Below are 16,325 nucleotides of genomic sequence, written 5' to 3'. Positions count from 1 at the left end.
GTAGTTATTATATCCATCATTTTAGACATTTCTTTGTGGTGACAACCTTCAAAATCTTCTAGCTATCTTGAATATGTAGTACAATGTTATTTTCTATAGTCACAATATTGTGTAATACAACACCAAAACTTATTCTTCCTGTATAATTTAACATTGTAGCAATTGACCAACCTTTTGTTGCCCCCACTTCCAGCCTTTGGTAGCCACTATTCTACTCTCTATTTCTTTGAAATCAATGCTTTTAGATTTCACATGAGTGAGATTATGCAGTGTTTGTCTTTCTGTGTCTAGTTTATTTCACTTAATATAATGTCCCCCAGGTTCATCTGCATTGCTTCAAATGACATGATTTCACTCTGTGTTATGGTTAAATAGTATTCTATTGTATGTGTGTGTGTGTGTGTGTGTGTGTGTAACTCTTTTTAATCCATTCATCTGTAGATGATCACCTAGATTTATTCCGTATCTTGACTACTGTGAATAGCACTATAATAAACATGGGTGTGCAGATATATCATCAACACACTGATTTCATTTTCTTTGATGTATGCCAAATGGTAGTCTATTTCTAGTTTTTAAAGGAACCTTTATACAGTTTTCCATAATGACTGTATTACCTTGTATTTCTGCCAATCATGTGTGAGAGTTCTCTTTTCTCTGCCAGCATTGTTTGTCTTTTTGAAAAAAGCTATTTTAACTGTGGTGAGGTGATATCATTGTGGTTTTCATGTGCATTCCTCAGGTGATTAGTGAAGTTTTGCATTTTTAAATATATCTGTTGGTTATTTGTATGTATTCTTGTGAAAAAATGTCTATTCAGGTCTTTTGCCATTTTTTACCTGATTTTTTGGTTTTTGGCTGTTGAGTTGTTTGAGTTTTATATATAATCTGGATTTTAATTTATTATCAGATGCATAGTTTGCAAATATTTCTCATTCTGTAGATTTTCTTTTCACTTCATTGATTATTTCCTTTGCTGTACAGAAGTTTTTAATTTTATGTAATCTTATTTGTCTATTTTAGCTTTTTTTGCCAGTGCTTTTGAAGTTTTATTCAAAAAATCCTTTTCCAGCTCAAATTCAAGAAGCATTTCCTCTATCTTTTGCATAGTAGTTTCATAGTTTGGATCTTATGTTTAAGTCTTTAATCTGTTTAGAGTTGATTTTTGTATATTGTGAGAGATGGGGATCTAGTTTCATGCTTCTGCATATGGCTATCCATTTTTTTCAGCACCATTTATTGAGGAGATTGTCCTTTCCCCAATGTATGTTCTTGGCATCTTTGTCAAAAATCAGTTGGCTGTAAATGCATGGATTTATTTCTTGGTTCTTTTTTCCATTGGTCTATGTGTCCATTTTTATGCCAGTATTATTCTGTGTTGGTTACTAGAGCTTTGTAGTATATTTTGAAGTCAGACAGTGTGATGCATCCAGCTTTGTCTTTTTTGCTCAGAATTGCTGTGGCTATCTGGGTCTTCTGTGGTTCCATATACATTTTAAAATTGTTTTTTCTATTTCTGTGAGGAATGTCACTAGTATTTTGATAAGAATTGCATTGAATCTGCAGATTGGGGTAATATGGAAATTTTAATGATTAATTTTTCCAATACATGAACAGAGAATATCTTTCAATTTATTTGTGTCCTCTTCAATTTTTTTTTTTTTCTTTTTTTAGATGGAGTCTCAGTCCGTTACCCAGGCTGCTGGAGTGCAGTGGCAAGATCTTGGCTCATTGCAACCTCCACCTCCCGGACTCAAACGATTCTCCTGCCTCAGCCTCCTGAGTAGCTGTGATTACAGGCACCCACCACCATGCTTGACTAATTTTTGTACTTTTAGTAGAGACGGGGTTTCACTATATTGGCCAGGTTGGTTTTGAACTCCTGACCTCAAATGATACACCCGCCTCAGCCTCCCAAGGTGCTGGGATTACAGGCATGAGCCACCATGCCCAGCCCCTCTTCAATTTTTTTCATCTATGTTTTATAGATTTCTTAATTGTAGCCAGGGCCAACATGTGTCATTGAGATTTTTATTCAATTTTTAAAGTCCCACAGACAACATCATGTCAGGTCTTTAGGATTTTGGAGTTTAGATTTAGTTTTCTCCCTCCACCAACCCTTCTTGATATGAGTTGATTTTGTCACCCCTTTCAAATTCATATATTGGAGTCCTAATTCCTGGTGCCTAATGTGACCTTATTTGAAAATAAGGTCATTGTAGATATAATTAGTTAAGATGAGGTAGGATGGTCCCCTAAATCAATATGATTGGTGTTCTTTAAAAAGTGGGAACACACATACTCAGGGAGGACACTTCGAGAACCTAAAAACATAGACGGGTATGCATCTACAAGCCAAGAAACTCCAAAGCTTGCTAGCAAACCGCCAGAAGCGATAAGAAAGGGATGGAACGGGTTTTTCCCTCACAGCTCATGGAAGAAACCAACAGTGCCAACACCTTGATCCTGGACTTCTGGCCTCCAGAACTGTGAGGTACTATATTTCTGTTGCTTAAACCACTCAGCATATGGTATTTCGTGGTGGCAACCAAAAGAAATTAACACTAATATACTTTCTTCAGAGTTGTGCCAGAAAATTGTCTCATTAACTGATTAGTGACTCCCTTTTTATTTCTGCTTTTGTACACTGAGTGGGAATATTTGCATGTCATTGATGCCAGAATCTAACCTTCAAAATGAGGGCCATTTTAAAAATGGATAATATCTTTAAGCATTGCCTTGCCCTTCCAAACGGTGAAAAAAAAGTGAGGCTTTGTAAAGAGGACAAGATTTGCTAAAACTTCCCATTAAAAAATATTACAGCAGATCTCTGGATACATTCCAGTATTAAAACACATTTGACAGAAATGTGAGCCTCAACCATACTACCAATGTCATTCTACTGATGTCTTTAAGATGGGAGCAAAAAAAGCAAGAGGATCAAGGAGAAAAATAATAAAGAATCCTTGCTATCAGGGAGAAAGGGGATTGGCCTTGATCAGCGGGAAATTTAAAAAGGGCCACACAATTAAACTGCTCCTTAGAAAACAGAAAAAGAGACAATGAAGTCAAGGGAAAAGCAACAGTTAGTACCTGGATTTAAATCATGACCTTCTTAGTCCTAGGAGAATTTGGGCCAGGAGAATTTCCTAATCAGCGGCTACACTCCCCACTTCCAGCTCTCTGGGCCACATTTGACAAATGTAGATCCCAAACTTTAGTATGTATGATAATCACCAGAGGGCTTTGAAAACACAGATTGCTGTCCCCTCTTTCCACTCCACCCCATAGTTGCCAATTCATAGGTCTGGAGTGGGGTCCCAATAGCTTGCATTTTTAAGAAGTTCCCAGGTAACGCTGATACTGCTGATCTGGGGGCAATACTTTAAGAACCACTGGACTACATCAATGTCAAACCTGCCTGATGAGAAGAATCACCTGGAAGGTTTAAAAAATGCAAAATCCTCGGCCCCATGCCAGACTTTCTGACTCAACCTCTGGGGAAACGCTTAGAATTTTCTATTTCAACAATCCCTGCATGACTAATATGATTAGGCGAGTCTGGAAAATGCTACACCAAATCTCTATAAATTCCCTTCTTTTAGCATCTGTCATTTTTCCACTTGGTTCCAATGAATTCTGCAATATGGCAGTAGCTATGTGATGAGCTAAGGGTAGCACAAGTACTAGGTTCTGTATCTTGAATTTCCTGATCCCATTGGCTGACCACAGTACCCTGCTTTTTCTTTTTATGAACAGGTGCCTTGGGAGATAGTCTTCCTTAATCCCACTGGCCCTGGTATCATGGTGTTGTCCAGAGATCACTCTGAAACAGACTCAGATGATGTAGCCTTCACTGGTAACTCTGCTTACATTTCACTCTTTCTTAGCATACAACATGCATATTTTATTTTATTTTATTTTATTTTTATTTTATTTTATTTTTTTTTTTTGAGACGGAGTCTCACTGTGTCTCCCAGGCTGGAGTGCAGTGGCGCGATCTCGGCTCACTGCAAGCTCCGCCTCCCGGGTTCACGCCATTCTCCCGCTTCAGCCTCCGAGTAGCTGGGACTACAGGCGCCCGCCACCACGCCCGGCTAATTTTTTGTATTTTTAGTAGAGACGGGGTTTCACCGTGTTAGCCAGGATGGTCTTGATCTCCTGACCTCGTGATCCGCCCGTCTAGGCCTCCCAAAGTGCTGGGATTACAGGCTTAAGCCACCGCGCCCGGCAACATGCATATTTTATGCATTCTGAATATTAATGGTGGCTCTAGCCTCAGGCTGTTTCCTCTTAACTTTGAAAGTATTTACGTGTGAGTTATGCTCTACAAGTTTTATTTCAAAAGCATTTTCTCTTTATCTGGCAGGAATATTCTTGCTGGCACTTGCAGAGGAAATCCCATTGGTTCAGCAGATGGCTAATGATAATTGAAGTTAACTCTTTAGAGAACAATTAGAGGTTTCCAAAAGGATTGTAGTAAAATTGCTTAGGGCTCTATCATGCCCATCTGCTGCTTTTGAGGACACATAATTCCTATCTCTTAGATCCAAATTCCAGCCACAAACTCAAAGTCGAGGCATCCTGTAAATGGCTTTCTTTGGACCATCTTTGCCTTCTGGGGATTTGTAATGATTCTAAAAATAGTGACCTGACACACTTTAGCTCTAATTTTTGCAGCAGCACTGCAAGTAGATGTTACTCTGTTTTACAAATAAGAAAAGCGAGGCTAAACAAGATCAGATATAGAGTCTTGAAGATTATACAACTGCCTAGTATCAGTCAGGGTTCAAACCCACAGCTACCCAACTTACAAGCCTGAGCTGCTCCTCCAAGATGACTCTATTCTACTTTTGAAGAAATGCAGGGTCAGATTTGAGAGCAACATTTTCATTTGTTATTTTTCCTGGAGTTTCCAAGATTGTTTTAAATTCTACCAAGTGAGAAAAGGTTGTAATACTCATCTTTAGTTTTGTTTGCTATCTCAACAGGACTCTGCATGCTTTGATTCTAAATGTAAAATTAGTTCTGTCTGTTACAGGAAAGCCATCAACTGGGCAGTGTGTTAGTCTGTTCCCTCACTGCCAACAAAGACATACGTGAGACTGGGCAATCTATAAAAAAAAAAGGTTCAATTGACTCATAGTTCCATATGTCTGGGGAAGCCTTACACTTCATGGTGGAAGGTGAATGAGGAGCAAAGTCATGTCTTACATGGTGGCAGGCAAGAGAGTGTGTGCAAGGGAACTCGCCTTTATAAAACCATCAGATCTCATGAAACTTATTCACTATCATGAGAACAGAACGGGAAAGACCTGCCCCCATGATTCAATTACCTCCCCTCAGGTCCCTCTCACAACACATGGGAAATACAACTCAAGATGAGATTTGGGTGGGGACACAGCCAAATCATATCATTCCACTCTTGACCCCTCCCAAATCTATGCCCTCACATTTCAAAACCAATCATGCCTTCCCAACACTTTCCCAAAATCTTAACTCTTTTCAGCATTAACTCAAAAGTCTGCAGTCCAAAGTTTCATCTGAGACAAGGCAAGTCCCTTGTGCCTAGGAGCCTGTAAAATCAAAACCAAGTTAGTTACTTCCTAGATACAATAGGGGTACAGGTGTTTGGTAAATACAGCTACTCCAAATGGGAGAAATTGAAGGGGCTACAGGCCCCATGCAAGTCTGAATTTCAGTGAGACAGTCAAATCTTAAAGCTCCAAAATGATCTCCTTTGACTCCATGTCTCCCATCCAGGTCGCCCTGATGCAAGAGGTGGGTTCTCATAATCTGGGACAGCTCTGTCCCTCTGGTTTTGCAGGGTACAGCCGCCCTCCTGACTGATTTCATGGGCTGGCATTTAGTATCTGAGGTTTTTCCAGGCACACCGCACCACACGAGCCTTTGGCAGATACACATTCTGGGGTCTGCAGGATGGCAGCCCTCCTCCCATGACTCTACTAGCCAGTGTCTCAGTGGGGACTCTGCATGGGGGTTCCAACCTCACATCTCCCCTCCTTACTGGGCCCTGACCCAGTAAAGGCCTCCACAAGGGCCCTGACCCTGCAGCAAATCTCTGGATATCCAGGCATCTGCACACATCCTCTGAAATCCAGGAAGAGGCACCCAAACTTCAATTCCTGGCCTCTGTGCACCTGCAAGCCCAACACCGTGTGGAAGCTGCCAAGGCCCAGGGCCAGCACTATCCGAAGCCACTGCCTGAATGGTACCTTGGCTCCCTCTAGCCATGGCTGGAGCAGCCGCAGAGCACCAAGCCCCTAGGCTGCACACAGCAGAGGAGGCCCAGGAATCCATTTTTCCCTCCTAATCCTCCAGGCCTCCAATGGAGGGGCTGCCAGAAAGGTCTCCAACATGCCTTGGAGACATTTTTTCCATTGTCTTGGTGATTCACGTTGGGCTCCTGATTACTTATGCAAATTTCTGTGGCAGGCTTGAATTTCTCCCCAGAAAATGGGTTTTTCTTTTCCTTTGCATGGTCAGTCTGCAAATTTTCCAAACTTTAATGCTTCACTTCCTCTTGAATGTTTCGTTACCTAGAAATTTCTTCCACCAGATGTCCCAAAGCATCTCTCTCAAGTTCAAAGTTCCACATGTATCTAGGGCAGAGGCTAAAAGTCACCAGTCTCTTTGCTAAAGCACAGCAAGAGTCACCTTTGTTCCAGTTCCCAACAATTTCCTTATCTCCATCTGAGACCATGTCAGCCTGAACTTTATTGTCCACATCACTGCCAGCATTTTGGCCAAAGCCTTTCAACAAGTCTCTAGGAAGTTCCAGACTTTCCCACATCTTTCTGTTCTCTGAGCCCTCCAATTCTCTAGGAAGTTCCAAATTTTCCCACATTTTCCTATCTTCTGAGCCCTGCACACTGTTTCAACCTTCACCTATCACCCAGTTCCAAAGTTGTTTCCACATTCTCAGGTGCCCTTTGTGGCAACACTCAATTTACCGTATCAGTCTGTTCCCACGCTGCCAACAAAAACTAGCTAAAATGGGCAACCTATAAAGGAAAGAGGTTCAATTGACTCACAGCTCTACATAACTGGGGAGGCCTCACAATCATGGTGGGAGGTGAATGAGGAGCAAAGTCATGTCTTACATGAGCGCAGGAAAGACAGCATGTGCAGGTGAACTCCCCTTTGTAAAACCATCAGATCTTGTGAGATGTATTCACTATCAGGAGAACAGACAGGAAAGACCCACTCCCATGATTCAATTACTTCCCAGTGGGTCCCTCTCATGACAGGTGGGAATTATGGGAGCTACAATTCAAGATGAGATTTGGGTGGGGACACAGCCAAACCGTATCAAGTGATCATTCAGAAAATGTGACTAATTACTGGTTTTAAGTAACAAAAGGATGGTTTCAGTCTTGAATTATCTTGAATTATTATTTTTGCTCAAACTTTCATGGTTGATTTTTGCATCTCTTCTTTCCATTCTTTCTTTCTCCAGCAAGAATTTGTTTGTACCGGCTCTATGCCATATACTGTGATAGACACACTAGACGAGGAAGTGAGAAATATGGTTCCCATCTTCCATAGTGAAGAAGATGGACAAATAAACCAACAAATTAAACACAGAAAAATGTTTTCTAAAGGAAGGAGGCTTCTTGAAGGAAGTGGTACTTCTGTTGAAATATGAAAGATGAGTGAGGGTTAGTCACATAGAGAAAGGGAGAAGGGAGTATCCAATGTACTTAGAACAGCATATGCAAAGCACAGAGACATGAGAGAGCAGGTAGGCATTGCTATAAAGCCAGGTGGATATAAAAAAAAAAAAAAAAAATCAGAGCCTTGCAGGGACTAGGTTGTAGAAAGCTCTGTGGACTAAGTTTGGTTGTTTTAACTTTATCCTGAAACTCACAGGAAAATATTAAAGATGTTTAAAAAAGAAAATAAAACAGATTTTCATTTTATTAACAAAATATAACTCTGGCAGCAGGTGTGGAAAATGGATGGAGGGGCCAAGATCAGAATCAAGACACCTGTTACTGAAGCAATGCAGATGGGAAATGGTGGAGACCTAGATGTAGACCATGCCAGCGAAAACGGAGGGGCAGAATTGAGAAATACTTGTAGAACTAATGGAACTTACAGGATGATTAGATACAGAGAAAGGAGATTAACTCAATCTTGTATTTTTCTTACTTTTTCAAAAGTTTCTTTAAGACTATATACTATCTTTTCCCCATTCCCTCTATACTTAGTATGACATTTAGCTAATTTTACTTGAATACCTGTGTCTTATTCTTTACCAGCAGCATCTTCCTCCCACCACCACAACAAGCAGCAAGTGTTTATGGAGCACCTCTTACTAAATTATCCTTTGTCCAGTTTTGTGACAAATTTACCTTCCTCTCTGCTTTACTTTTGCTTTATCCTGTATTTTTCATTGTTCTGTGGTTTAGTGTGTATTTTCTTCTGCTCTTCCAGGACCATAGGATTTCAGAGCTTGTTACTTAAGTTCTCAGGTTTTTCATATGCACTTGGAATTTATTTTTTGCTACTTTCTCAAAGTAATGCTCCATAAATATTTCTTATGTAATTCCAATGAATCCGAAGAGATTTAGCATTTGAGTTTTAGGTTAAATCAATAAACTGATTAAAACCATAATTAGAAATCACCAACTTTTATCTGGAAATAAACTGAAAACTGTCATTCATTTACTAAGGCCCTGGTGTACTTATTTCTGTAAAGAGAAAACTATACTTTGCTCAAAGAAGTAATAAAATATTTTCTCCTGTTCTCATGTGTGCAAATTATGTTTATTTTATTGTACAGGCTATATATCTTCTGCAATACCTTCATCTGCCTGTAGGTGTAAAGTTAAAATTCAGCTCCTCTGCCAAGGTAAGAAATTAGATAACTGGCTAAAATAAGTTGTTTCAGTGTATACTGCTCAGGTGATGGGTGCACCAAAATCTCACGAATCACCACTAAAGAACTTACTCATGTAACCAAATAACACTTGATCCCCCAAAACCTATAGAAATGAAAAATTCTAAAAAATGAATATAAAGAAAGAAGTTATTCAATATGCAGGCTTGTATTTATCTATTTTTTCCATTGTTTACATTTTGCTCTTTATTTCTTCTTAAAAAAAAAAACAGAGTACATGCACAGAACGTGCAGGTTTGTTACATAGGTGTACATGTGCCATGGTGATTTGCTGCACCTATTGACCTGTCCTCTGAGTTCCCTCCCCTCACCGCCGACTCCCCAACAGTCCCTGGTATATGTTGTTCCCCTCTCTGTGTCCATGTGTTCTCAATGTTCAGCTCCCACTTACAAGTGAGAACATGTGGTGTTTGGTTTTCTGTTCCTATGAGTGAAAACATGTGGTGTTTGGTTTTCTGTTCCTGTGTTAGTTTGCTGAGGATGATAGCTTCCAGCTTCATTCATGTCCCTGCAAAGCACATGATCTCATTCCCTTTTGTGACTGCATAGTATTCCGTGGTGTATATGTACCACATTTTCTTTATCCAGTCTATCACTGATGGGCATTTGTGTTGGTTCCATGTCTTTGCTATTTTAAATAGTGCTGCAATAATCATACATGTTCATGTGTCTTTATAGTAGAATGATTTCTATTTTGGGGGGTATATACCCAGTCATAGGATTACTGGGACAAGTGGTATTTCTGGTTCTAGATCCTTGAGGAATCTCTATACTGTCTTCCACAATGATTGAACTAATTTACAGTTTTTCTTAACAGCAGTCATGCCATGTTAAAAAAAATACAGCTGTTTTCTTCAAGAAGTCTAAAAAAAGACTTCCTTGTACTACTTAAATTTAAAGACTGACCAAAATGGCATAATATCAAAAAAGAAATGTAAATAGAGAATCAGCTGCCAACTAAATGCCACCATTACTCACAGTGTAATATCACCTACTTGTCTTAGGCATCATTCATTTATATTACAGTCTGGTCCACTGAGACTATTCATCACATTTTTATTGAGCAATTTCTATGTGCTTAGTACTGACTGTGCTAGACTCTATAGGTTCTCTGTAGGTGCTTTAAGTCCTGGCCACAATAGCTTACAATGTGTTTGAGTATTTAAATAAAAATACAGAAGTTTTTAAAAGTATTTATTGTACACACTCTTTTAAAGTAAAAAAAATTCAGATAATGAAAATAAAGCTGTAGAAAATCTAGGATGAGCCTAGAAATATTTTGAATTAATAAGATCGTAAAAGCCTGTATTAATAAAAAATATGAGGACAGATATTTTTAAGATGACAGTTAAACACTTCTGTAGTCATAACTAAAAATATAATGAGAAGTATATATTTTATACAGATCCTTAAGATACCTGCATAGTGACAATTATCTTAAGAACAGATTTCTTTGAAATGTGCTTCCAAGTACTAAGGATGTTGAAAAGCTTTTTCTCTTAGTTCATCTGATTTCCTTATAACTTTTATTTTATTATGTTTAATTTTTGAAAATTATTCTTATAGATACTAAAAACACAGACCCAAGCTAACACTGCCTGAATTTTCATATATTCTGTGGATATATTTTATTATGTAAAAGATAATGACTCTACTTTTCTCTTCCCTCCTTGGGAGAACTTAGATAAATTACCTTCTGATGGAAGCCAAAGCCCTTCTAAACACAATATTCTCTGTTCTCTTACCTATTCCTGGCTAATAGATCTTGGCATGGCTTGGCATGCCTCTTTACATTACCCTGGTCCAACCTCTCTTGGGAACAGCACAGCTGAGTTTTTTTTTTATTTGTTTGTTTTATTTTACGCTGGGTTGCACTGATGCTGAATGAAAGCACTAATGCTGCAATACGATGGGGGCTGGAGTAGGCAGCAGTTCATTTCTTCCAATGCAAAAGCTGTAAGTTTTAAAGTACATGGAATATATTATATGTATAGTCAGGACTCAGGTCTATATAGCTCACTTAAAGCATATTAATGTTGTATGTTTGTTTCACGTATGTATCCCACAGAGCTTTACAGTAGTTACTACAATTACAATAAAACTGTAGATCAAGCATCAGTTCTTCACAAGTAACTTTTTTTGGGGGCAAAGTTCTTAAGGATCTTACTTTATTTTGAGGGTTAGTTCTATCTTCATTATAACCTTGTTACATAATGATGAGAATTTGTGTTTATTGAAAATGAAGATGACGGTACTTGTTAAAAACCAAGTTGGTGTTAAAAACCAAGTCTGGGTTGCTGAATTACAACCCAGAGTATTTGAGTACACATGTAGCATGACATTATTTTCAATGAATTTAGTACACAATGGATACATTTGTGCAGATTGTAAACAAAAATGTCCTCTGTACCTGCTCAGTTTTGCTATGAAACTAAAACTACTCTAAAAATTAAAGTCTATTTTTTAAAGTATCTCATATATACATATATATACTGATATGTATATATAGATATATAGTTTCTCTACATTAGATTTTAAACTAATTGGACAAAGATAATTTCTCATTGTATGAGAAATATTTTTGCCAAATAGTCATTATTTTTCTAACTTTTCTAATTATTTTATTACTTATTACTTGAACCAAAAAAACCTTTAATAAACATGTTATATAAAACTTCATGTGGGCTGGGTATGGTGGCTCACACCTGTAATCCCAGCACTTTGGGGGGTTGAGGTGAGTGGATCACTTAAGGTTAGGGGTTTGAGACCAGCCTGGCCAACATGGTGAAACCCCATCTCTACTAAAAATACAAAAATTAGCTGGGAGTGGTGGTGGGTGCCTGTAATCCCAGCTACTCAGGAGGCTGAGGCAGGAGAATTGCTTGAACTAGGGAGACCAAGGTTGCAGTGACCCGAGATCACGCCATTACACTCCAGCCTGGGCTACAGAGTAAGACTCTGTCTTAAACAGACAAACAAAAAACACTTCTTGTGATTATTCTCCCTGGATGTAGACATTTTTAAACCAGGAAAGTTTAACGTGAAATGACAACAACCAATAACATGAACAATAACATAAAAACAAAAAGCTATCATGTTCACTTATGTTAATCTTGTACATGTTACCTTTGCTGACAATTTACTTAATTAGTAACATCTTTCTAGGGTCAAACACTACACTAGTGCCAAGAGACCTATGGAAAAAATTAAGAAACGAGTCCTGTCCACCATGAATTACAGTTTTGTCACATGGAAAGAGACATACACAATGGAAATATTTAAGGAATAGTACAATACAATAGTCAAAATGGGTACTACGTAGCTTCAAAGTTGCAGACAGAGGTAAGGAAAAAACAAAAATACTTAAAGTATTCAAGGCCTGAGGATAAGGTGAGATCTGAACATGTGGGAGGTGGGTAGGTTTTGCATGGACAAAAATTATCATGACATCTTATAAACAAGTATAGCATCCAAAGGATGGTTGGAGTTGATTCCGTTCATGACATTTAAACCCACACAGTCAGGAAGCCAGTTTGTAGTTGAAACTGAGATTCATATTAAATAGGTAGAAATAAGTCTGAGTAAAGAATCAATCATAGTAAATACTTTCTGAGGATCTATCGTGCAATACTCATTTTATGCACGTTATTACAATTACCCTACAGGTAAGTACTATTATCTTCAATTTATAGATTAATTTACTGAGATGCAATGAAACTAATTAACTTTCTCAGAGTCACAGAGCTTGTGAGTGGCACAGCCAGATTTAAATCCAAGTTTGATTCCAAAACTCATATTTCTGTTACCACATCACTTTGTCTCGTAAACAGAATATAATTGCAGCAAATCTTTCATTCCATTGTGCTGTAAGAAGGAACAGTACACTTGGAATTTTAAAAACTTGAACCTGAATTTGAATTCTTACTTATATTAGTTATGAAAAATTGGTGAAGCCCTCTATAAACTGTACCATCTTTTGTAAAAATAAAACAGTGAATAGATGACAGCTAGTCACACAGATGAATGAGGAACAGACAGAGGTAACAGAAGAATGGAAATTCTTCCGATGTTGGCATATACTATGTACTCAGTAAAATTCACTGAATTTAAACTTAAGTAAAGGGATTGTGTAGAGCATCAGCTTTATGCTAGTTAAGACGATTTTAAGTATAGATTTGGAAGAAAGTAGTTATGGTTTTTATAGCTAATTCACAACTGGTTCTGCTGTTTAAGAAGGACTCTACAATTGAGTCATTATAGTTGGCAGAAATGGTATGTAGTCACAGCATATGATCCTATGGCAAAACTTCTGAGACCATATTTTCATCACTTCCCAAGATGTCGTATAGGTGAAGTATGGCCCTTAGCATGGTACCTACAGAGGAGACACTCAGTAAATATGTGGTGAATTAAGTAAACGAGGGGACAGAAGAAAGGGAGGAAGAGAAAAAAAAGGACAAGAAGAAGAAAGGCTGCTTGAATTTAAAAGCAGGTAAGCATATCATTTGAAAACTATTAGATGACTCAAGTGTATCTTTTAAAAGTCCACAAAGTTTTTTAATTTAATACAGACAAAATAGATTCTTTTGTTTTATAAAAATGTTACAAAATTTGTTATTCAACAACTATGTTATTTATTAATTTTGCCTTTGTATATGCTGCCAGCAAAGAAATACTAAGAAATCCTGACTTGATCGTGGTGAATCAGAAGGCATGCCTGGAATTTTTATCACTCTAACTGTGCAGCTAATCATCCAACCTCAAATTTGTTTTTTATGACACTTCAAGGATGCCCTTAGCTGCATCACTCCTTTGTCGTCAAAAGCTTAGAAATAACAATTAATCAGATTCCTGAGTTACTAAATGACACACAACCAGAATTGAAACTCAGAAACTTTTAGTTCCGTGCTAAGCCCACAAGGACACAACATCTGTAAAACATTAATCATAATTGGGCACAAATATTTTTGTCACTATTCCCTCCTGCCCTCATTTGCTTTTATATCTCATTAAGTTCATATTCTATTAATTGAATTATTGCTCTCAATATGTTGACTTTTCACCATCATAAACTCATACTGATTTTTCAAACTCATATTGTAAAATCAAGCTGTCATGAAACCTAAGATGTCCACTTCGGTTAAGATTCATGTAAAGGTTTGAAGCTGGAGAAAATTCGTGGAACACAGGTCTTTCTTTTCATCACTTTTCCTCCAATCATCATCTGTGAAGTTCTTCCCAACTTCTTAAATGTATATTCAAAATGCCATTCAAGAAACCAATCTAATATTCGGAGGCATGGATAATAATAATAAAGTTGATCTCCATGGATATTACCAACAAAACAATCATTAAAATAAACGATAAAAATGAAGAAATAATCCAAATCAAAATATAATTCTCCTTGTCAGGTGGGAAGAAATACGCAAATTCAGGGAAGCAGGAATTGCAATAAAATGTCCGACTCCGTTCTTTCATTGTCTGTTAGAATAGAGAGAGAAAGATGCAATAAGCACGGATGGGGATTTTTTTTTTTATAACTTTGTGTATGGTGTGAGGAGTAAAATATAAGTAATAAATTTGCTTGCTTTAACATTTAAAACATTCTCATTTGAAGTAATTACATGTGTTTTATTTTTAAAAAAGCAATTGTAGTCACAATAAGTGGTCAAATAATCTTGTTGTAAAAATAAGTTTCAATTAGTATATAACTCTAGTCTAAAAAGAAATAAAGAAGAATACAAGCTGAAAGAGCCAGGAAATAGAACATTTTCCTATCAAAACATCAAAGTAGGCCAGACGCAGTGGCTCATGCCTGTAATCCCAGCAGTTTGGGAGGCCGAGGTGAATGGATCGTGAGGTCAAGAGACCAAGACCATCCTGGTCAACATGGTGAAACCCCATCTCTACTAATAAAAAAATTAGCTCGGCGTGGTGGCGTGTGCCTGTAGTCCTAGCTACTTGGGAGGCTGAGGCAGGAGATTTGCTTGAATCTGGGAGGCAGAGGTTGCAGTGAGCCAAGATCATGCCACTGCACTCCAGCCTGGTGACAGAGAGAGACTCCGTCTCAAAAAAAAAAAAAAAAAAAAATTAAAGTATTCTGTTCATTTTTTTTTAAGATACTACACAGTGCCAATTAGAGTAAAGCAAATTTTATCACACATGATCGATGAAATTTTAAATCTCTCTAATTATTTTAGCAAACAGTCTGATTACATGTATCTTTAAAGAATATTAAATATTACATATTGATTATTCCATAAAGTCTCCTTATGGTAAAATATATATACATAAGCAGTTTTTTAAAACCTCTGCCTTTCAGTACTTGGGTAATGATAGAGTAATATTTTCATCAGTGTGGCAAATTTGACCACAAAATTGACCATATGGTTAAGTAAACTATAGTGTATTATTTAGATAGGCTATTATATAAATATTAAAATGGCTTCACAAATAATTTGCAAATAGTCTGAGAAATGCTTATTTTATGCTAAACAAAATGAGAACAAGATTAAAAAATGTATATCATAATATTAACATAAATGTGTAAAACAAAATTTAAGAACTGTAGGAAAAAAAGTATAGAAAAACATACACTAACATGATACTTAATTTTTACTGGCTAGTGAGACTAAAGTTTAGTAAGCTGCTTTTCTAATTTTCATCATTTTCCAAAGTTTCCATAGAGAACAGGGCTTATTTTTATAACTGAGCAAAAGTATAATAAGATTTACTTTAAAAAATCAAAAATGGAGTTAGAGTGAACCTACCAAAAAAGAGATGGAAACAAGGTGTCTCTCTCCATTTCCCTTCATTTGTTTTCTAGGGGAATCTGTATTAATAGCAAAACAGCACCCAGTGTGCACATATGTATATGTGTGTGTGTGTGTGTGTGTGTGTGTGTTATACATATAGATAGATAGATGATAGATAGATAGATAGATAGATAGATAGATAGATAGATAGATGATTGATAGATAGATGTGGGGAAGGATATAGGATTATAAATGTGAGTTGAGTAAAAATTGTATTGGACTCCTGCTTTTAAAGCTATTTTCTAGAATCAACCAGCTTGTTCTTATCTTCTAAGTGGCACACTATATATCTCTATTGAAAAAACACATTCATCTCTTCCTCTGAAAAACAGGAGATTATCTCTCAGTTCCCTCAGCCATGGGAGGATAAATGTCTAAAGAAACGGAGCTGCTTGAATGTTCATATCCATTATAACAACTTGTACTGACCAAAGGAGTTACTGTACCTGACATTACCCAGAGAATAAAATAAAATGAGCACGCTTTTTCACTAAAATGAAGAGTTCAACCCATTTTATCGATAAGTCAAGTGTGCTATCTCTGCAAAAATAAACCTTTCCACAGTCTTTCTTAAAAAGAAAAAA

At 37.2% G+C, this 16,325-nt stretch overlaps 1 protein-coding gene and 1 long non-coding RNA gene across 5 annotated transcripts in view; one reads left to right on the top strand and one right to left on the bottom strand.

Annotated features, from left to right (window-relative positions):
* Window positions 1-16,325, bottom strand: part of LOC105498370 (prostaglandin E receptor 3) — a 204,093-nt gene that overhangs the window by 109,279 nt on the left and 78,489 nt on the right. For 2 of the 4 annotated variants that reach the window (XM_011770437.3, XM_011770436.2), the window contains one exon: window positions 13,458-14,407. The exons of the other annotated variants lie outside the window; for them this stretch is intronic. In XM_011770437.3, the coding sequence (XP_011768739.1) occupies window positions 14,401-14,407 (7 nt within the window). In that variant the 3' untranslated portion in view covers window positions 13,458-14,400. Of the gene's footprint in view, window positions 1-13,457; window positions 14,408-16,325 lie in introns of those variants that run through there. 4 annotated transcript variants of the gene reach the window in all.
* On the top strand, window positions 2,260-13,368 carry LOC139361914 (uncharacterized). The gene is made up of 3 exons (XR_011619884.1): window positions 2,260-2,494; window positions 8,810-8,878; window positions 13,265-13,368. It is a non-coding gene; the product is annotated as an uncharacterized lncRNA (long non-coding RNA).

Source organism: Macaca nemestrina, chromosome 1, assembly GCF_043159975.1.
Source record: "Macaca nemestrina isolate mMacNem1 chromosome 1, mMacNem.hap1, whole genome shotgun sequence".
In the NCBI taxonomy this organism is placed as follows: domain Eukaryota; kingdom Metazoa; phylum Chordata; class Mammalia; order Primates; family Cercopithecidae; genus Macaca; species Macaca nemestrina.
This window is presented reverse-complemented; position numbering and strand designations above follow the sequence as displayed.